Below are 21,673 nucleotides of genomic sequence, written 5' to 3' on the forward strand. Positions count from 1 at the left end.
GCACGCGCTCTTCCACACCACGCTCCCCCACGCATGCTCTTCCACACTACGCCCACACACAGACACACTTTTCCACACTACACACCCACGCACTCTTCCACACTATGCCCTTGATGCCATCCCTTGCATACTTCTTCTCCACACCAGGCAGAGGTAGGTGTGGACTTCCACTGGTGAGCAGACCAGGATCTCAGCCTCCTGCATCTGGCCTTCCCCAGCCTCCCCAGGGAGGAAAGGGTATCCCAGGCCTTTGGGATTCCAGAGGCCTGTGGACTCAGATGTGTGGTCCTGCTTGGCCCAGAGCATGTTCCCCCCGCAGACCAGTAGGGACAGCCAGTACCTTCCTTGGAACCCCTAGTACATGGGTCCTATGGGAGGGTGAGCCAGTGGGACCCTCATGTGCTGACTTAGGATGGTGGTATGTGACTCCAGGTGAGCCGAGCCTGGGAAGTGACAAGCTTTCTACCCTTCAGTGCTCCTCCTGCCTAATGGTCTGTTTTCTTACACTCAATACACAGCAGGCCAGGGCCTCATGCTCTCTTATCTCAGAGACAGCATAAGACAAGGAGACAGGAGACCTGGCTTCAACTTTTAGTCCACACTGTGATTGTGGGCAAGCTACTGCACTGCTGTAGGCCTCAGTTTCTTTAGCTGAAAAATGCGGCGAAAATGGCCTATGGGGTAACTGTGGCTGGTGAGTCAGGACACCCAATGCACAACAGGAGCACAACACAGCACAGTTTCACAGGCTGGAACAGGCTCCTTCCTCTATAGAGGGCCAGCCAGCTCCTCAACCTCCAGACCTGCAGCTGCACAGTGAAGGCGCCCAGCATCTCTAGTGAAGATGAAACGGGCTCTTGGTCTTCAACCCTACTGTTCAGTTGGACACAATCAACTGGTCCTGTGTGACCATGAAACCACCCCCCCCCATCCGCTATGGCCATGTTGCGAACCTCAGAGCCCCAGGAAAGCTGGCTGCACCCCTGGGTGCCTCCAATCCCTCCCGCTGTGAGCCATGAGGGTGAGGGCTTTGTAACTGTGACCGTGACAGTCCCCACACATGGCAGGAACAGGCCTTTTTTGGGATGGTGCTCAGAAGCCTGCAGTAAGGTGGATGGGGGCAGGTAAAAGGTCCTGTGAAGGCCCGTACACTGCCCACCCAGGGCCATGTATGCGGGGACTTCATGTACGTCATGCCACAATATCTGCAAACACTGCCGGCGGGGCTGGTGTGAGGGAAGTGTTCCCTTCAGATGCTACAACCACACAAGACAGTGAGAGGCAACATCCCAGAGGTACAGGAACGAGATGGCTGGTCACAAGCTCTCAGACATGTGCTCGCTGAAGCCATGTACGCCACCTGAGTTCTTGCTTCTCTTTGTCATACATTTCGTGGAGGCCCATGCTCAGTTAACCCACAGGCATGAGATACCAAACCCCGCTGAGGGCTCAAACACACTGACTGGTACCCTCCCATGCAGAGGACGGTCTGTCACCATTCCCACTTCACAGATGAGGAATCTCAGGGGCTCCGTCCACCTACGATCACAGCAAGGGCTGGTGAGGGAGAATGAGGTGGGAAGGCTGGTAGCCTCCCTGTGTCCCCATTATCATCACTACTGAGAGCTGAGTACAGCACACTGGTTTTTCTACAGTGCACACCCTTTGCTATCCTTGAGGGGACACCTCCAGGTGACAAAAGCTTCCAGAAGGTGAACAACCAGCTCAGCTCTGCCAGCTAGGGAAGCCTAGCATAGACTGTTTCCCACAGCGGGGGTGAAAAGCCCCTCCTCTGCTTGCCCCAACCTGGGAGATCCTCAGGGGCTAGATTTCTTCACATTTTGGTTAATAAACCACAGACGTAGGTTTTGTGTCCATAAAAGGTCAGAAATCCTTCCCTCTGGTCTGTCCAGCCACCAACCCCACCAATGGAGCAGACCACTCCATTGTACCTCACAGTGCCTGGAGTTAGGTTTCGAGCTCTGGGCTCCTTCTACCATGTCAGGCTCCTTTCATCAGGCTCCAAAATCATTCACCAGCCCTCTTTCAAAACATTCATCCATGTCACTAGCCATAGGCACACACAGAAGACCCAGGTTAAGTAGGACAGACCCCATAAATAAAGTAGAAAATAGGAATTTGCCCTGTAGCCCACAGGCACACATAGCTGGATGCCCCTGCACATGTCCCATCATAAAGAACAAGGCTGCTTTTTTAAATGCACCCCTCTTCTTTCAAGAAAGGACATCCCCAGAGGTGAACCTTCTAGATTTCTACTGGCTCAGGTGAAACAGGAGGGCCTCAGCTCCACCATGTTCATGACCATGGCCTCACCTAGTGGCAGCCCCACATCCACCACCCACCTGTGGCCAGGGTTGGGAAATCACTGCCCAGCTGCTAAGGAGCTGCAGTTCTGGGCTTGGGTATGACCACAAGACCTACTGGATCTTCTTCTCCGTGAGCTGCTCTAGGGCAGAGTGACAGTCATCCATCTCTTGCACAAACTCCAGGTTCCTCTTCTCGGCTTTCTCCAGGTCCTGCCTCGCCTTGTCTCGTTCCCTTGCCATCTGCTCCACTTGCCCCCTGCCACAGGAAGGAGACAGGTTCAGATGGGGACACCTGCGCTGGGCCCAGCAAGCCCTGTGTCTGCATGAATGATTAACTGGGCGCTGAGCATGGGCAGTGCTGTGCTCTGACCTCACTGCCACCACCAACCATCTCCTAGAAGTGGTTTCCAGAACTACTATGCCCCTTTTACAGATGCACATACTGAGAGAGAGGCTAAATGACCTGTCAAGGAAGGTTTCTAGAAAGTTTCTGAACCAAGGAAGTCTGAGCCTAGAGCCTTACGGCATGCCACACCTTCAGATGGCCCAGAACAGGTGAGAATTTACCCATGCCCCCTTCTGTCTCCTCTCCCAGGGATCCCCAGCACCAAATCCGGGACTAGATACATGAAGGGGAGAAGGCTGACCACCCATCATCCTGCCTTGGTCACACCCCGACACCTGCAGCCTGACATCTAGGTGAGTCACCCAGAGCAGGCCCCACCTGCAGCTCTGCACTCACCCCTGGCACCTGCCATTCTGGTGACCGTTTCTCCCCCTGAAGGAGCATGGAGATTTTCTCCCTCTACCCTCCCAAGGCACAGTCTTTCTGTGGTCCTATTTGCAGAGCTGCCTGAGGTCAGAAAGCTCACCTGTCAGCACCTAATGGGATGCAAAGTCTTGAGAAGAGAAATCATGATTTCTTTTCTGCAGCTTTGGAACATCAGTAAACACAAAAATGATCTTTACACCAATCTGCTGTCCCGATGGCCTGAATACTCAGCTAATCGAAAGCTGAACCCAACTAAAATGGAACGCATTCTCGGCCCCCGTCACTTTGCTCTTGGTGACCATGTTGAGGAACACTTTGTTCTCTCCTGCCAGCCGCCCCAGCTCAGGAGCCCTCTGCCTGCTCTTGGAACACATCCCTGCCAACTGGAGGATTTCTGCCTCTGCACCCAAGAGCTCAAGTGTCAGCAGGATGAGTGTCAGGTTCAGATGCCCCCTTGGAACCTTCCTAAAAGGGGCTAAGGGAGGACCTTGACATCAGTTTCTAAGCTGCTCAAGGCCAGTGACCCTGAAATTCTGTGGCTGTAAAAGCCCAAGCAGCAAGCCCCCCTCACATCACACACGGGATGTCACTCGAGGCACAGGGAGTGCTTAGCTCTTTCCTGTCCCCCCAAAAGTGCCCATTTCTAAAGGAGAGCCAGTGGGAAAGGTGGTGTCAAGCCCCCTGCCCCGTGGGATTGGCTTGGGATGGACAAGGGCAGGATGCCCATTTCCCAGGACTGCCCCCCACCCAGCAGCCTGGCCAGCTGTACCCACCTCCCCCACCACCCAACCGCACTGGGCTCTTACTGGCGGAAGCTCAGCTCCTGGCGGTAGCAGGCCAAGGCCGCTTGCTGAGTGGCACCACCAACCATCATGAGCTCGTTCTCAAGGGCCCAGGTCAGCTCCAAAAGGTTCACCTTCTCGTCCACACTGAAGTCGAGACTCTGGAAATAGCAAAGCCCGTTGGGCAGGAAAGGATGTGTGGCTTCTCCAAACACTTCCTGGCTTTCCTAAGAACAGGCGAGGCCCAGATCTGCACTGTCCCGTAGGCAGCACCTGCAAACTTTTCTGTCTGTAAAGTCTCTGCCTCTGTCCCCACTCATCTTATGGATGTGGATGTGACCCAGGCTGGACAGAGACCCTCTTCCTGAAAAGGTAACTGACACAGAAGGGGCATGTCCCAAGCAGAGGACATCAGGGGGATTGATAGGAGGCCGGGGGAGAGGCCTTTCTCCCTGTGAGATAATGTGCTGTATGGACCCTGCTGGCCCTGGGAGCTGCATGAGGAGACCTGGCCTGAGCTCAGTGCCACCAAGAAGCAAGCAGAGGAGAGATGGAAGAGAGCCCTGACAACACCCCTGGGATAACTTCTTCCAAGTTCCTGCCCAGGTGAGCCCCTAACTCTGCTTAAGCCATTTAGAGTTGAGTTTTTATCATCTCAAGCTAAGAGAATCTCTGTGAAATATGTGTACATGTGGGTAGAAAAATGATCTGACAGATGAGCCATGGCCCAGCACTCCATAGAGTGGAGCACTCTTTTCCCCTCAGGATTTTGAAAATAAGAGAATAAAACAATTTATATGTATTGCAGCACAGTAATAATAAACCATACCCATATACTCCTCTGCTCAACTGACAATAACAACACTTGCTGCGTTTGCTTTTTTTGTGTTGTATTCTTGACCCCTGCTTCTTTCTATGACATCAGAAAATCAGTTATGCCCCAGTCCAGAGGCAGGTACCACGTCAGGGCCTATAGAGAAAGAGCCACAGCATTCCCAGATCACACATGGGAATGAGGCATGCTCCCTTTTTTAACTTATACAATGGAGACTTGATTTTCCACTACTCCCCTACCTCCCATAGCACTTCTGAAGAGAAATGACGTCAGGGTGAAGCGTATGGAGTAACTGGGAAGCTCAAGCTGTTATTCCTCAAGTACAGATGGCCCAGCAAATCATGTACCAAACAGAGGGCACAGCAGCAGCTTCCCGATCAAGAAGAAAGGAGTCATCAAAAACCACATGGCGTGGGTAGGAGCCAGCCTCCAAGACAGCCCTGTGCCCCTTGCCTCCTGGCATCCATACCCAGGTCCTCCCCTCCCACGTTGAGCGGAGCCAGCCCATGTGACCCACAGGGTACTGAGGTGACAGCGTAGGGCTTCCAAGGCTGGGGTGTGGAAGACACATGCCTCCTCCCCACTCTCTCTGAGATGGTGCTCCAGGGAAGCCACTGCCCAGTGTTGAGGAAGCTCAAGCAGCCCAAGGAAGGGGCCATGTGCAAGAAATGGAGGCCCTCCTACTATAGCAAGCATCAACCTGCCAGCTTGGACGTGGCAGCTCAGCCCCAGTCAGGCCCTCACAAGGCCTCTGACCAACCTCAGGGGAGACCCTGGGCTAGAACCACCCACTACACAGTTCCTAAATTCCTGACCCACAGAAGCTGCTCCAGACGAGAACCATCATTGTGTGTTACAGCGTAATTCAATGGTGATTTGTTGAGGAGGGACAGATAACCAATCCTCGGCCTCCTCACAGAGCATTCTCAAGGGCCTGGATAAGAAGCGCCCTGAAATGGCCAGGGGTCTTGAGAAGCTGGGTACGTCCACGCAGAGGGCTCACCCAGCTAGGTGCTTCCTTCTCAACAGAAAGGCCTTTCTTTTTTAGTCACAATGTGCTTGGTGCTCTTGGCAGGGCAGCAGCCTGTGGTCCTGACCACCAATGTCACAGGTAAGCAGTTTCTAAGAGTGTCACGGGCAGGAAGGGGCCTGACTCGGCATGCCAGGACCACTTGCCCCACTTGCTGGTGCTCCTGCCCTGGCTTTGTGTGCACAGGCAGCCACCCCATCCGTCACATGAGACAGAAACACCTTCCAGGCCATGTGAGGAGTAAATAACAATCACAAATTTCACAGGTCCTTGCCTGGTGCCAAGTGCTGAGAATTCAGTAAACACCTCTGCCTTTCAACAAAATGGAAGCGAACTCAGAATGCAACTGGTAAATTATAAATTGCTAAAGAACTGGAAATATCTGTGACAGCAGGAAAGCAATAAAAAGGGTAAGTTATGAAAATGTCAGAGGCAAATCTGAGATTCACCATCTGTCAGGCTATGATGGCAGCTGACCCACCTACAAATGACAGGGAATCAGGAGCATAGTTTCAGGGAGAATCCCCAAACCATGAATCCTTTTGTTCTCTACCCTCCCTGAGGGCCAATCCAGTGATTCAGGCTCAGCCTCCGGCTCTCAGAACAGTTCTAAGGACCAGGGGCCCAGGCCTGTCCTGGCTGTCCAGGCTCTGCCCAGGCTGCTGGGGAGCCACACTCAGCAATGGCTGAGTTTAGGTCCAGGAGGCACTGGCCAAGGTGTCAGGAGGACCATCGTAGAGGCTGTTGCTGGACTCCTCCATGTATTGTTAGTTTGTGCTAATAGGGACGTTTTGAGAGGTAATATTGACAAAGCCTATCAAGAGTTAAAACTCATAACTTCAGGAATCTGGCCTACAAAGAAATACCAGCATAGGAACAGGAAGATATATGTACATTTTAAATGCCAAGATTTAGAACAAAAAAAAAATCTACATGTACAAGAGGAAAAAGGTAACATAAATTAACAAGATATATAGTACACCGACTTTGCAAAAAAATTTTTAAAGCTGGAATATCTAAAATATGTATTTCTTTTCTGTGCTGGGGAAAGGCTCTACAGAACTCCCACTAAGCCATTAGGTTGCTGCTCCTGCAGAATGGGAGCAAAAACGGGGCAGGCTTTATTATTTTATAATTTTCTATAAAAGTTGACACTTTTTTTTTTTAAAACACAAAGTGAAATTTGGAAATGAAGATCATCAGTCCAGCTTACCACATACACTTCACCTAGCGTGTTCTTCCCTCACCCTTGTCCTGCCCCCAGAGCAAGCTCCCTCCAAACCCCAAGGGTCTGGCCGTGTCCCTGGGGGAGGTCAGACTGGCCCCCCCTGAGGACAGCCAGGCAGCGCACCTCTCCACGCCCCACCCAATGGAGGGAGGGTCTGGGAGAGTTGGGGCTATGCAGGGAGAACAGCTTGCCCAGGCTGACGGGCAGCTCTGACGGAATTCGGGTTCACTATGGAGCTCGTCCTCAGCAAGTGGAAACACTCAGACTACTGGGTCTGTGACATCCAGTAAGAGTCTCTACCACAAGGAAGGAAATTTCCTTCCCTTGTCTGGGACTGACTCCCTCATCCAGGTAAGCAGAACATCTCCAAGGCTAACAATGCACTGAAAGCAACAGTATACTAAAACCTACTTTCAAATGGATTTGTTTCAGACTGTTGTTTTTCTGCTTCTTATTTATTATCTTTTTAAGTTAAAATCTCCTATATTTTAAAGATTTTTATTTATTTATTTGTCAGAGGGAGAGCCCATGCATAAGCAGGGGGAACAGCAGGCAGAGGGGGAAGCAGGCTCCTCGCTGGGCAAGGAGCCCAATTTGGGACTTGATCCCAGAACTCTGGGATCATGACCCAAGCCGAAGGCAGCTGCTTAACCAACTGAGCCACCCAGGCGTCTCAAAATCTCCTATATTTTAATAGGAAAAAATAAAGAAAGCGATTCCAACAGGCCTCTCCTACATGGGGTTCTCTGTAGAGAGTTCAGGCCCTGTGCGTCTAGGATTCTCTGTCCAGCCTCCTTTGTGGGCAGAGGGCCCCAAGGTCCCCCACCAGCCCCATGCTACCTGGATGCCCCCCCGGGGCAGCTGGGAAGGGACCAGTTCCAGACCTGCAAGATCTCCCTGCCGTTCTGAATCCCCTCCTGGGCCCACAGGGCGATGAGCTGTTCAGGAAACGCAAATCCGGTGCCATCATCAATGCTGCACAAGAGACGCAGGCCTGAGCACACAGACACCAGGGACGACGTCGTGGCGGTCTGGCAGCCACCCTCCTGCAGGACCTGTGTGCAGGGAAAGCAAAGGTACCCGTGAGCACTTCGGCCTCCTGTTCATTTTTAAGATTTTTCCGACCTCAACGGCCTGTGCTCAGCCCTTCACTGTCTCGTTGAGGCCGGATAAGAACCCAGTCTCCCAGACTAGGAAACAGAGGCATGGCACCATCACACGGTGTGCCCAAGACTGCACAGCTCTGCAGGCAACAAAGCGGAGATTTGAACCCAGGGCTCCAGACACCCAGCCCACTGCCTCAAGGACCCTGGTGCCTGCTTTCCTACCGTCCACCAGAGGCCTTGCCCCGGGAACCCATCCAAGTGCCCGTGTGGCCTGACCGGTCAGCACAAGCTGCTTCGTGGGAGACATGAGCAGTTTTAACCTCTCTCCCCGATTCAGTAATGGTGTGCACCTGGCCTCTCAAAGGGAGAGCCAGAGAAGGCACCCGCCAATGCTAGAAGATCCAGCCTGTGGAAAGAAACCCAAGACAGGCTGGAAGAGAGGAGGTAGAATGGCCCAGAGTCACAGGTCTCCCCAGGCCTCAGAAACACATCTCACAGCCGACAGAATTGGGGAGTTTGGGTTTTGTTTTTTTAAGATTTATTTATTTATTAGAAAGAGAGAGTGCGAGCAGGGGGCAGGGGTAAGCAGACTCCCCACTGAAAGTGGAGCTGATGTGGGGCTCGATCTCATGACCCTGAGATCCAGACCTAAGCCAAAAATCAAGAGTCGGATGCTCAACCGACTGAGCCACCCAGGAGCCCCAGAACTGGGGAGTTTTAAGAAGGGGAAAAAATCTCTTGGCCAGAAAGCTGACCTATTAGACTTAGGGGCTGTAAGAATCCGTCAAGCACAGTTATTTTCTGTAGGGGTGCCTGGGTGGCTCAGTCAGTTAAGTGTCTGCCTTTGGCTCAGGTCATGATCCCAGCATCCTGGGATCAAGCCCCGCATCGGGCTCCCTGCTCAGCGGGGAGTCTGCTTCCCCCCTCTTCCTTTGCCCACTCCCTCCCGCCTGCCACTCATTCTCTCTCTCAAATAAATGAATAAAATCTTTAAAAAAAAAATTAAGAAGAAAAAAGATTTTCTGCCCCAGGCAGAACAAGCATTTGCTGTCTGGGGCCACAGGAATTAGGAGCAGCTGCTCCTTTCTGGCCACCAGGGTTCCTGCCACACTCCCAGGGCTCCCCTCCTTGCTGGCCTCCTCTCAACCCCCCTCACAGGAGTCTCTTGCTATTACCAAACATTCCAAGTTTGTCTCATTGCCTGAAACACTTTCCCCCAACACTTCCATGGCTGTGCTTTCCAGAGCTCTGCTCTGACGGCCCCTCCCAGCCCCCCACGTCCTCTCCCCACACTCAGTCCTCAGCAGGTGCTCATAGGCCCACATGCCCTCATCTGTTCTCAGCTGTGTTCCTACCTCTCCATAAACACTTACTCAGGAATTGCGTGCTCACTAAGTTGTGCTAGGTACTTTACAGCCCTACAAAGTAGGCATTTGACCCGGTTTACAAAAGGGGAGATGGTAGCTCAAAATAGTTGGGAACGTGGCCATGGCCGTGTGGAAAAGCTCAGATACCTAAATGCACCCTGACCACCCTTATCTCCCTCCCACCTGTTTCCTTTGTGAGCTTGAGGACAGGTGCGTCGTGGCCTAACAGGAGAAGGTGGGGGCTGGGCCACATACCTGAGGCCCAGCAGCACCATGCCACGCCGAGCCCATATACACAGGATGCAATACCCTCCACCCGCAGCCGTGTTGGCTCAGGGCACTTCCTGGGCAGTCAGGGCTTCCCTGGGCCCCTGCCTCTGATTAGAGGTGGGTCCTGCCTGGCCTCATGCCTATGCCCAACGGCTCAGAGCCCTGTCCGCTGTGCCTCCTCACTGGGACACAGGAACAGGGGCAGCTCCACCACAGAGGAGGCACCTTCCTTCCACTGGCTCTAAGCATGACCCAGTGGGACTTCATTGTGGCCTCTGACCTTACATGGTCTGACACCTTCCTTTAATGCTCCTAGTTTCTTCTCTGTCCATTCTCATCAGGTTCAGATTCAGAAACTGGACTCTCAGATTACCCCGCCTAGCAGAGAACATTACTGGTCCTGCACCACCCATAGTGCACGGTGGGATTAGCCACATCAGCAAGACTCTTCAGAGAACCATGCCCTGTGGTGGAAGAGGGAGGTTTTCCTGTCCTGGGATGGAGTAAAACCAAATGCTAAGCCAATGGTCACCAAACCAGATCACAATTTAAATAACTGCCTTAAATCTGCTCTCCTCCATCTGCAGAGACCTGGTATTTGTATGAGAGAGAAGATTTAGGAATACAGGACAGGGAGAGCATAGGGTAGAGTACGTGGAGAGCTACTCCTAGGGAAGATCTGGAATGCTCTCACTGTACCGCAACAGGGAGGAGAGAAGGAGCTCTCCTACTGGAAGGCAGCCTATCCCACAACCAAGGAACTGCCATGTAATCCTCATAAAATCCCCAGGAGGCAGGCACCCATTTTACATATGAAGAGCCTGAGGCTCAGAGAAGGCAAGTAACTCTATCAGGGACACACAGCTAGGGAGGGGCAATGCCAGATCAGCCCCAAGACCTGTGTGGTTCTAGAATCTAAGTCACGTGGCCTCCCACTTACACACACACATGTACATACCCCCCCCCCCCCCAACTTCCAGGTCTGTGAAGATGCTGAAGGCCAGAGAATGACAGCAGTTACTGCTGTGGTTCAAGGCTCAATCATCCCATTTTACCTGGTAATGAGACCAGGACATGCTCGGTTTGACAGGAGTGGAAGATTCTGGAAGTGAAGTGGGCCCATGATTGAATAGGCCAAGCTGGAATTCCTCGAGACTCACTCTGCCGTCTCCATCTTGATCCAGTTTGTTAAACAGATCCTCCAGTTCCTAGACAAAAGCCGCCATACCTGTGCTGAGGCCACCACCACCCAGGCCTTCCCTCCCCATGCTGGGCAGTCTGCTCATCCTTACCAAATTCAAACTGTCTGGGACACACCTGACCTCCCTTGGCTCTGGCCTGACATCTCCACGCCTGCTCAGTTTCCACCCTGCTATGAATGGATGCCACCTGTACTTCCTATTTCTACAAATACCCATTCACAGTCTACCATGCCAGGAACTTGCTGGATGGTAAGAGGAAGACATACACATGGAATGTGCCCTGGGCCCCCAGCGGTTCAGAAACTAGCAAGGACAGCAGGGCTAAGGAGGATTTTACCAATGAGGAGCTTCCCCATCACCACTGCCCACCCACCTCCCCTAGGGCCCTGCAAGAGGAAAGGAGGGGTGAATACAGCCCCTGGGGAGCGCAGCCTGCCTCAGGGGCCATGATATCTGGGCTGGGTGCTAGAACTGGGCAACGCAGGAAGGGGAAAGGGCACTCTAGGCAGAGGAAGGGTCATGAGTGAAGATGCTCAGACGCCAGTGAGGCAGGCCGCCTATGACCTGCGTGGGTGCAGACCTCAGCAGCAGCACTGCGAGTTATCAGAGGACTTCAGACCAGAAAGTGGTACAACCGCATCAGTGTCTGGAGGGTGAAGGGACTCTCCAGACCCAACACCAACCTGACCATCACAAGGAGCCCGTCCTCCAGTGTGGTCTGCCTTGGCCCCTCTCACCTCCTTGTCCAGTCCCTGGAGCCCGATGCTCTGGCAGACGATGGCCAGCTCCTGCTCGCTGAGGTGGCCGCTACTGCCGACGCCCAGCTCTTCCCAGATGCCCCGGACCCGGCTCTCAGGGGTGTCCAAGGAGGGGCTGCAGGGCTTCTGGAGGCACCCGAAGACCTCAGAACCCCAAGCTGGCAGCTGGCCTGAAGCAGGGAGAGTAACAGGTAAACCCCACGCTCCAGGTGGAAGCACCTGGGGGGAACACCCCAATGCTGGCAATGTACTCTGAAATCAGATGGACAGGGCGATGGACACACTTGAGTAGCAAAGCATCAAAGGTGGAATCTAGGTGATGGGTACAAGGCTGTTCACAGTATGATTCTTTCATCTTCATTCTGTGTTTGCAAATTTTCATAATAAAATGTCAGTGGGGGGGAATCTCTGGTCCATGTGGGGAAAGCTTTCTCTGAAGGGAACCTCCTAAAGTCAGAAGTCAGACCACTGAAAGCACATAAAAGAGGGCTGCATTATTTGTATTTACCAAAAAAAAAAAAAAAAACACACAACAAAACAAAACAAAACCCAAAACACACACACACACACACAAAATCCCCCAAACCAGATTAGTTTAAAAAAATTTTTTTTCTAGAAACTTATGTTTCTGAGCTTTGCCAGAGAAACAACTTGTAGAAGAACACAGACCAATGCTGGGGGTGCCATGAGAAGCCATCCATTGATGAGCCATGCTTCAAGCCAGACATCCCCTCCACAGCTAGTCCATTCTGGCTGTGTGCTCATGAACAACACTGTACTGGGCTGAGGAAAACGCCTTCTTTGAGATCCCTTCTAGCTTAAAGAGTCTGAAATTTCTAAGTAAAAACATAAAAGCACCTCTGATACGAGGGTTTGTTTCTCAGGGATGATGGAAGAGGTAAATCAATCCTCTGAGATCTGATGTGAGTTTCATGCACTACTGTCAGTTCTAATCTGTTGGAAAGGTTTCTGTTCAAGGCTAGGAAGAACCTGCGGGTGAAGATCCCAAATTGCACCATGCACAACCTTCCGGGCCAGTCCTTCCTTTCCCACCCTAAATTTAGACTTTGAGGCTAAGGCAGTTAGGATGTGATGGCCTGGCTGCTCTTCCTGATCTATGTGCTTTGTCCAGCAGCCCAGGTGGGCGCTCAGGTCATTTCCTCTGACATCCACCAAGGTAAACAATGATCAGTGGTCCTTATCCTTGAGGACCACAATCTAGAGCATGCTCGGTTCCAGCTGCTGATTTTTTACTGCAGCAGTAATTCAAAGTCAATTCTGGTCTCCCCCTTCAAATTAAGTTTCTGCACTTTCTGCCCTGTGACGCGCTCATGTGGGAGGCATCCTTAAGTCATCCACAGACCCACATGTGGGCACACTGTGACCTGCTTATGTATACCTGCTGCTGCCTTCTGGTTGCTCCTGCAAGGCTCCCGAGGGCCAAGACCATGTCTGGCATTTCATCTGGAGCACAGACAGGGCTGCTGACAGCTGCCAAGACTGCATGCACACAGCCAGGAAGAGGATGTACCCAGACCCGGCACTTCAAGAAGGCAGTGCAACAGGCCTGAGACCCCCAAGGCCATGCGTGCCAGCTGGCCCTCACAGACTATGTGACGTGGCAGAACATACTGCTCACTTGGCCAGTGGCCTCTAAGGGTCTGACCTCAGGGGATGCTGAGGATCAAGTGACCACCTCCCAGCTGGGACTACCTCTGGAGTAGGGGCCCCCGAGGGACACCACCCACTCGGCATGCTTCCCAGGAAATCACACACGGCTGGCTCACTGACCAATGACCTAGCTCCTTGAACTTCAAAGCACTGGTCAAAGGGAGGGAGCACAACCATGAAGCTGTGGCTTTACCTCGTGCTTCAAACAACTCATTCTGAGGTTCTTTAGCACTTTCAGCTTCTTCGTCTGACTTGAGACTCTGGGAAAATGAAAAGAGAAAGACATGAATTCCCTGGAGTATGTGGCAGTGGACAGAGCTCCAGGAACAGCAGAACGGTATGTTGTGGTGCTGGGCAGGGACTGAGGAAGAGGAACAACAGATGGTGAGATGCAGCTCCTCGAGGGAAAGCCCACACTGGCAGGTGGGCTCTGCGTCCAGGCTGAGAGGTGCCAGCACAGAGCAGCTCCCTCTCACAGACCAAGTGCTACGGTATAGACACAGGGACACAGGAAGTTCTTCAACAGAAACCCCAAATCATCAGTAGTTCACACTAAAAACACAATCAAGCACTTGTACCCTAAAAGGGGAGAAAAATGTTTCCCAATCAACAGCTTCTTGTGGTGCTGGCTTCATACACCAGCGCTGGAGAGAAGTGGCTGTGGAGCACGGTCAACTTGCCATCACACCACATCATCTTGACTCAAGCTTAATGGTCCTCATCTCTCTGCACCCCATCCCTTATCATCCTTATTAGTTCAGCCAACAGTTGGAGGGAGAGTGGTTTTCTCTGTCCCTCCAGGAGCTCTAGGGACAGCATGATGTGTAGCAAGCACCTGACACCTCAGGGCCCTTTGCAAGCTGCACCCTGCAGGGGGCAGGTCACCAAGAAACACTTGACTCAAGTAAAAACCTCAGGTTTTTGTGGCCAGGTCAGCCAACTACAAAATCAAAGTCGCTTCTGACAGGTGCTGTGTGGCCCATGACTGATCCTGGAAGGAATGTCAAGTTGACCAAGACTCAGAGGCCCTCAGAGCTGGCAATGAAATGAGAGTGGAATCTGGGAGCAGGTGCTGTGTCCCATTTTTCTAATGCATTCAGCCCAACCAACAACCTTAAAACAACATTTTCCCATGTTCTAGTTCCAGGGATCCAAGATGGTTTTACCACGCAGAATGATACAATGGAGACAGAGCAGACTCCTCAGACCTCCATCTCTGAGGACCAAAGTTAAAGAGGATAAAAAAGTGAACACCTGGGGTTTGTTGGTATTGCCTAGGCATAGAACATCCCTGAGCAAAGGGACTCTGCGATTTAAGTAGATATGTTTGCCTCAACAAATGTTGTACATATAAACAAATTAATGTGAAAGCCCAGAGCTGTCTTACTAAAAATAAGTCCCCATAAAGCCCCACCTGACAAAGTGGACATCACAGACAGCAGGAACCAGGAACCTTCTGAAATTCTTGGAAACAGGTCTAAGGAATCCATGGTTAACTTGAAAGCTGTGGATCTGCCCCATGGATGTTTCCTGACATGAAGGCTGTTGGGCTCCAGCCTCCCATCTCCTGAGTTTGCCCCAGCAGCAGTGAACAACTCAGGGACATGGGGGGCTAGAATCAACTCCCAAGGCCCTGGGAGGTGTCTGGTACATCTTCACCAAATTTTAAGTGTGGGCCTTGGTATATCCTAAGTATTCAAAGCAGGTGGGACTGTGGGCTTGGTACTTCCAAATTCCTAACCTTGCAGGGGCATCAAAAAAGCATCTTCCCTTTCTTTCCTCACCCCTATGAAACCATACAACCAGTCTTCTCCCAGTGCTGGGGAAAAGCTGGTGGTGGTAAGCAGGGGAGGGAAAGAAACAAGTGATTTGGATACCAATTCTCCGCTGCCCCAATGTCTGAAGGAGTACACTCGCTGGCCAGAACTTCCCTGTAGACAATCAGACCCAGAGATACTTTAGAACGAAATGTCATTTCCCAATGTGCACCCATGCTTCTGGTGACTTGAGATGCCCAGAAATGCCCACCTGCCCCTCACATCCTCTTGTAGTCATGTCACAATGACTAAGTGAAATGGGGTGGGGAAGGGGAACCCGACCCACCTCCACACTTTCCAAAGATGCAGAGCGGCGGAGTTGGCCTCTCCCAGCGGTCCGGGCCTGCTGTTCTGGTAAACATTTGGCTCCTGTTGCAGAGCCACCCGGCTCGGGCTCGGGCCGGCTCCAGCGACCGTACCACTTAGAGCCGCTCACGTACTTTGGCGGGACAGCACGAGAGGCAGCTGGAAAGAAAATGGGAGGTTTGGTGGGGGGGCCCACACACTGCTGCAACACATTTCAAGATGCGGAGTGCAGCCTTTACAGATGCACACAGAGAATGTCTGGAGGAACACGGAGAACAGTTAACGGTGGTCAATGTATTCTCCCTAATCCTCAGGCAGGGGACTGAGACACCCAGGCTGGGAGACGGTAACTTTCTACTCTAAACTCTATGTACTGTTTAAATTTTTCTTTCTTTCTTTTTTTTTTAAGATTTTATTTATTTGTTCGAGAGAGAGAGCATGCGCGAGCACGCATGCACAAGCAGGGGGAGCGGCAGGCAGAGGGAGAAGCAGACGACCTGTGGAGCAGGGAGCCCAACTCGGAACTTGATCCCAGGACGCTGGGATCATGACCTGAGCTGAAGGCAGACACTTAACCGACTGAGCCTCCCAGGTTTCCCTGTTTAAATTTTTCTGAGCATATTTTGCTTTTGTTTATGTAGTAAAAGACTACTACTACTAAGAAATGACTTCTTGTTTATCTAATAGAAGACTAATACTAATAGCATTTTATTAGAAAAAAGGAAAAAAACCTCCAATAATCCAGCGACATACTGCTCTAGAGACCACACTTGATCTTAGCCAAAAGGCCGAGAAGCGATTGCTCTAGAGACCAGAAGGTCACTTCCCACCCTGCTCACTTCAGGACCCGATCTGGACAGGACCATCAGGGCACTGTGGGCGTGGACCTCACACACAGCCCAGGAGGCTGAAACTTTGCAGGTCTGAAGTCTGGAGCAAAGGCAGGCATGGGTTTTAGTTTGGGATTTATGAGAATCCCTTAAACCCTAACAATCCCTTCCATTTCCTTCTTCCCTCCTGACCTATCCACTTCTGTACAGAGCAGCTGGGACCTTTCAGACAGAGAAGAAACAACACTGACACTGTGTGGAATTTGGGTGGGTAGGAGAGAGACTGGGGAGGGCATTATGGGTAGCAGCCAGGACAGGACACAGGTTCAGAGGAAAGTAATCAGAATGGGCTGGTTGGAGAAAAAGGCAAAGGGTCCAGTGAAGTAAGGCCAGGCCAGGAAAACTGAGCAGCATTTCACTGAGAGGTGTCACGTTCCTTCAAGCCAAGTACCACATCATTCCCTTCTTCCGTATCTCAAACGGCCAGGCCACAGCCCCTGCCCTTGGGACCACATCAGAGGAGGGGGCTGGGTACAGCCTAGCCAATTGGAAGCACAGTGATACCAGTGGCAGACAGACACTGGGGTCAAGGGAGGAAGATGCCAAGTTCCACGTGGGATGGACAGACTGTGAAGTGACAGCATGACATTTAAGGCAGCTGACAATATGCAGGGCGAATATAGCATTGCTCACCTCACTGGGACGCTTGGAGGTAATCATGGACACTATACCAATCACCCTGGGACAACAGGCATGTGATGTGCTGGAGAGGAGGGCAAAGTGTCTGAGTCAGCAGAGAGAAAACAGAACCTGTGTGCAGACCCAGCAGTGTTCAGAAGGCAGAGGCTACAAACATGGAAAAAGGCTCCCACCAGAGAGCTGCCAAAAGGGTAAGTGAGGACCAGTGAATATAGGCTCTTGCGTCTGAGCATGGTTTCTGGTTACAGAGAGGCTGCAGGCTGGTTAATGTGGGCAGAGGAAGAATCTTCCACCTTGAGGTGGTTTAGGAAGAGGTAAAGTCCTATCAGGTGGGAAGTGGGAAGCTGGGGCACATTTAGGAAACCAAGCACAGAAAACTCAGAGGGACTCTGATGCCCCCCACCCCTTAGGCTGGCACGAGGGGAGGAGTCTCAGGCCACACATATGACCATTTAATTGAGGAAAGCTTTGAAATCCAAAAGTAAAGAAAAAGCCAAAGAAAACAACAAAAAAATAGAACAGGTAGAAAAAACCCGCAAGTCCTAGAATAGCTCCTTTCTCTCTTTTTTTTGTTTTTGTTTTTTGTTTTTGGCTTTTTTTAGTGCTTGTCCACAGATCCAGTTTTACGTTTAGAAGCTCCATGCATTCTCTAGTGTGGGAGGGGCACATGCAGGGTCAGGGACACTGGGCACCTTTCCATTCTTGTACACCATCACAGGCCATATTCCCAAATCCTGTATTCGTAAAGGCCAGTGGCCATCTTCACCTCTTAGAGAAGAAAAGTGTCAGACAAAGCAACCAGCGAATGCCCTGAGGGTCCTACAAATGGTTCCCACTGCTGGTCTGCTCCTCCCACGGCAGGGTTCTCTGCACTATACCCAGGAGCTCTTGCAGCCTTGGGCAGCCAATGGAAGGAGCGGGTTCTGTCTACACCGCATATACAAGGGCCCAGGGCTTGCAACTGGAAAATTGTGACTCGAATCTTGGTTCTCACTTACTAGCTGTGGGATCTTGGACAAATAAATCCCTTCACACATCAAGCCTCAGTTCTTCATCTGAATAATGGGCATGATAATGCTACAGATCTCTGGGAGTCTGGGCACACTGAAGACAGTCGATGTGAGCTCTCATCCTTTCCACTTCCCACTCCCCTGCCCCAAGCCCTCCCACACTGTTATCCCTGTTATCCAGTCATGCACCTATTCCAGACCAAGGATCTGCCATGGCAGGAGCCTGCCGTGGGCTGAGGGAAAGAGCTCCCTCCTCGGTCTGCTCATCAGTACCATGCCTCCAACCTCAAACACACTGCCCCATGCCCCCTTTCACTCACCTGCCCAATACTCATCGGAGATAGCCAAGATGGGTCTGAAGCATCGCTGCCACTCACGGCCTCAAGTCTGACGGAGCAGGCACTAATGACGTCTGTCAGCATCTTCTGACCCTCACCCCACAATCTACATGCCCCTGAGTGGACCGCTCTCCAAACCCGCCCTCCACCTCCTGACCATTACCAAAGCCAGGGGGCATCCCCGCTCAGGACACCACTTCCACTTGGACATGCTATCTTTGTCCCACCAGCCCCATTCCCATAACAGGAGTCTAATTAGGCCTATCAGCACAACACACCACTACTGTCTGACAAAAGAAACAGTGAGGTCTGTCTCTGGCTGCTGGCATCCTACGTGCTCTGCCAACCTCAGTGGTCTAGATACACCTGTGTCTGCGCTGAGCTTTCAATTCTTGAAACTTCAACTGCTCTACATCTACTTTATCTTGTCAACAGCCCATGCCTTAAGGACAGCACACAATATTATTTGACACTTGTGATACTGTGATTATAATAAATATGTATTTGTTCTTCATCTCATCCCTGGCCCAGAGCTCCTAAAACCCTTGGAATGTCCTGAGTGACAAGAGCAACCAAACCTGAGTTTATGTTAATGAGGTGACTTCTGGAAAGCCCTTAAGGATGGGGGCTGGTTGCCCAGGGACCCAACCATGTGATTAGAGGGTTAGAATGTTCAGCCCCACTCTGACCTCCAGGGAGGGGGGAGGGGCTGGAGGTTGAATTCAATCACCAATAGCCAATGATTTGATCAAACATGCCTATGTAATGAAGCCTGAATAAAAACCCATCAGGATGAGGTTCAGAGAGCTTCTGGGGTGAACACACAGAGACTGGGAGAGAATGGCTTGCCTGGAGAGGGCATGGAAGCTCTGTATCCTTTCCCCATACCTTGCCCTGTGCCCTCTTCCACCCGGCTGTTCCTGACTTACATCCTTTTATAATAAACTGGTGATCTGATAAGTAAACTGTTTTCCTGAGTTCTAGGAGCTCCTCTTGCAAATTAATTGAACCTGAGAAAGGGGTTGTGGGAACCTCTGATTTATAGCCAATCAGAAGCATAGGTGACAACCTGGATCTGTGACTGTCATCTGAAGTGAGGACCATATTGTGGGATTGAGCCCTTGGCCTGTGGAATCTGAGGCTATCTGCAGGTAGGCAATGTCAGGATTGAGTTATAATGTAGGACACCCAGATAGTGTTGGAGAATTGCCTGGTGTGAGACAGACTACCACACATACACACAGAAGTGCTATGTGTAAAGGAAAACAATAGAGCTTCTCCTTTCCAACACTATCGCACAAATAAGGAAACAGAAGAAGAAAAAACCCAAAGTCTTGTCCCAGTCCACACAGGTTGGCAGTAAGGGAGTGGAGTTACAATTTAGTTCTCAGACATGCTATATTCTTCAATCTGAATATCACACTCTAGAAGGTAACAAATAATGAAAAAAACAAACACTTGAAGTGAGAGGAGGAAATCCTCTTACTTGATTCCAAAGAACTACTGTCTTCGTCTGAGGGGCCAACACCAGCAGTTGATGACAACACTGCCACAAAACCTTCTTTAAATTCCTCAAAGTTAACCTGGTAAATATAAGAAAAGAGAGGTCAGCACTACTTTCAACAGATCACTATATAATACCTTAGCCTTTTGTTTTTATTCTCAGATGGAAACATCTTATTGTTGCCTTTAGCTCTGAGAACGTTCATTTGTTCTAATATTCACTTAAGATTTTTTTTAAATAGAAGAATATAACAAGTAAAAGTGAGTCACAAACTAATCACCAAAAAACTCCTATTACCAATTTTAATAATTAGAAAATGTACCCAAAATGGGGATCTGATGATCATAAAACATTAATATACAAAAAGAAAATATCCAGGCTATCACCACCCCACCAAAAAATGGAATAGTATCAGCACCTTAGAGGCTCCTCCACCATGGCTCCTTTCCTATTAAATTCCCTGCCCCCCACTCTTTTATGGTATTAACATCTTTGCTTTTTTCCTCATTTGTATGCATCCCCGAACAATATGGTTTAGTTTTGCCTCTTTTCAAATTTGATCTAAATGGAATCATATGCATATATTCTTTTATGTCCTGCTTCTTAGACTCAATATTACTTCTGTAATGTTCATTCAAGCTGCCATGCAAAATGCATTTTCTCTGCTGTATAGTATTCCATTGTTTAACTGTGCAAAAATTTATTAATCCATTCTCCTACTGATGAATATTCCCATTGTTTCCAGTGGCTGGTTATTTTTTTTAAAAAAGGCTTTGAACAGTATTGCACACGTGTCCTTAGGAGTTTCTTAGGAGTATATGTCGATGAATGGGCTTGCTGGGTCATAGAATATGCATTTAAATCCTCTTAGTGAACCGAATCTTTTATGGCTATAAAATGCTAACCCTCTTTACTTTGGTAATGTTTTTTACCATAAAGACTAGCTTTCTTTTGGTTAGTATCTACATGATACATCTTTTCACCAAATTTTAATAATGTCAACTTTTTGTATCCATATATTTCAGGTGTCGTTTATAAAGGCTTTATCTTTTAACTATTTAGCCTATTTACATTTAATATAATTACTGATATATTTGGATTTAAACCTACTATTCTATTGTGTGCTTTCAATCTGACCTGCTTGTGTTTTCTCCCTGGTTTCCTCTCTTTGGATTTACTGACTTTTTTCTTTTTAGGACTTCATTTTCCCTTTACTAAGTTAGAAGTTATATAGTCTATTTCCTTTCTCTGACCATTTATCCTAAAAATTACAACACACATCCTCAGCTTATCAAAGTTTACTATTAGTCGATACTTTTACCCTCTTCCGTGACAACAGGAAGCCTATGTAACACTTTCATTTCATCTACTATACTCCTGACTTTCATGCCTTTCTTATGAGTTGCCATATATTTTAACTTGCTCTATTTTAACTCCCCATGAAATATTATTTTTTATTTTATATAATCAATGTTCATTAAGAATTATCCAAATATTTCCTGCTTTGTTTTTCATTTGTTCTTGTATTTCTGACCTTCTGTCTAGGATCATTTTCTATCTATTTGAAGTGCATGGTTTAGAATTTCATTTTTCTTAAGTATGCTGGTGCTAAACTCTGTAGTTTGTCTGAAATGTTTTTATTTCACTTTCAATAGACATTTTTCAAGAAGATAAACAATTTATTAGAAGAATAGTAGAAATGACCAAGATGTTCAAAAATGGAATGGGTAAATTATGATACAGTCAAAAAATGAAATATGATGATGGAAAAAAAACGAGACAAGATGAACTGTATTTCACAGATATAATACAGAGTAAAGG

General features: G+C 49.7%; 1 protein-coding gene across 1 annotated transcript in view; it reads right to left on the reverse strand.

Annotated features, from left to right (window-relative positions):
- NINL (ninein like) overlaps positions 1-21,673 on the reverse strand; it is a 173,115-nt gene that overhangs the window by 56,871 nt on the left and 94,571 nt on the right. The window contains exons 3-10 of the mRNA XM_032419757.1: positions 19,835-19,931; positions 15,452-15,630; positions 13,542-13,608; positions 11,657-11,847; positions 10,773-10,925; positions 7,859-8,029; positions 3,906-4,042; positions 2,443-2,583 (exon numbers count right to left, since the gene is read on the reverse strand). Coding sequence (XP_032275648.1) covers positions 2,443-2,583; positions 3,906-4,042; positions 7,859-8,029; positions 10,773-10,925; positions 11,657-11,847; positions 13,542-13,608; positions 15,452-15,630; positions 19,835-19,931 — 1,136 coding nt within the window. The remainder of the gene's footprint in view (positions 1-2,442; positions 2,584-3,905; positions 4,043-7,858; positions 8,030-10,772; positions 10,926-11,656; positions 11,848-13,541; positions 13,609-15,451; positions 15,631-19,834; positions 19,932-21,673) is intronic.

This window comes from Phoca vitulina, unplaced genomic scaffold (genome assembly GCF_004348235.1).
Source record: "Phoca vitulina isolate PV1807 unplaced genomic scaffold, GSC_HSeal_1.0 scaffold22, whole genome shotgun sequence".
Lineage (NCBI taxonomy): Eukaryota > Metazoa > Chordata > Mammalia > Carnivora > Phocidae > Phoca > Phoca vitulina.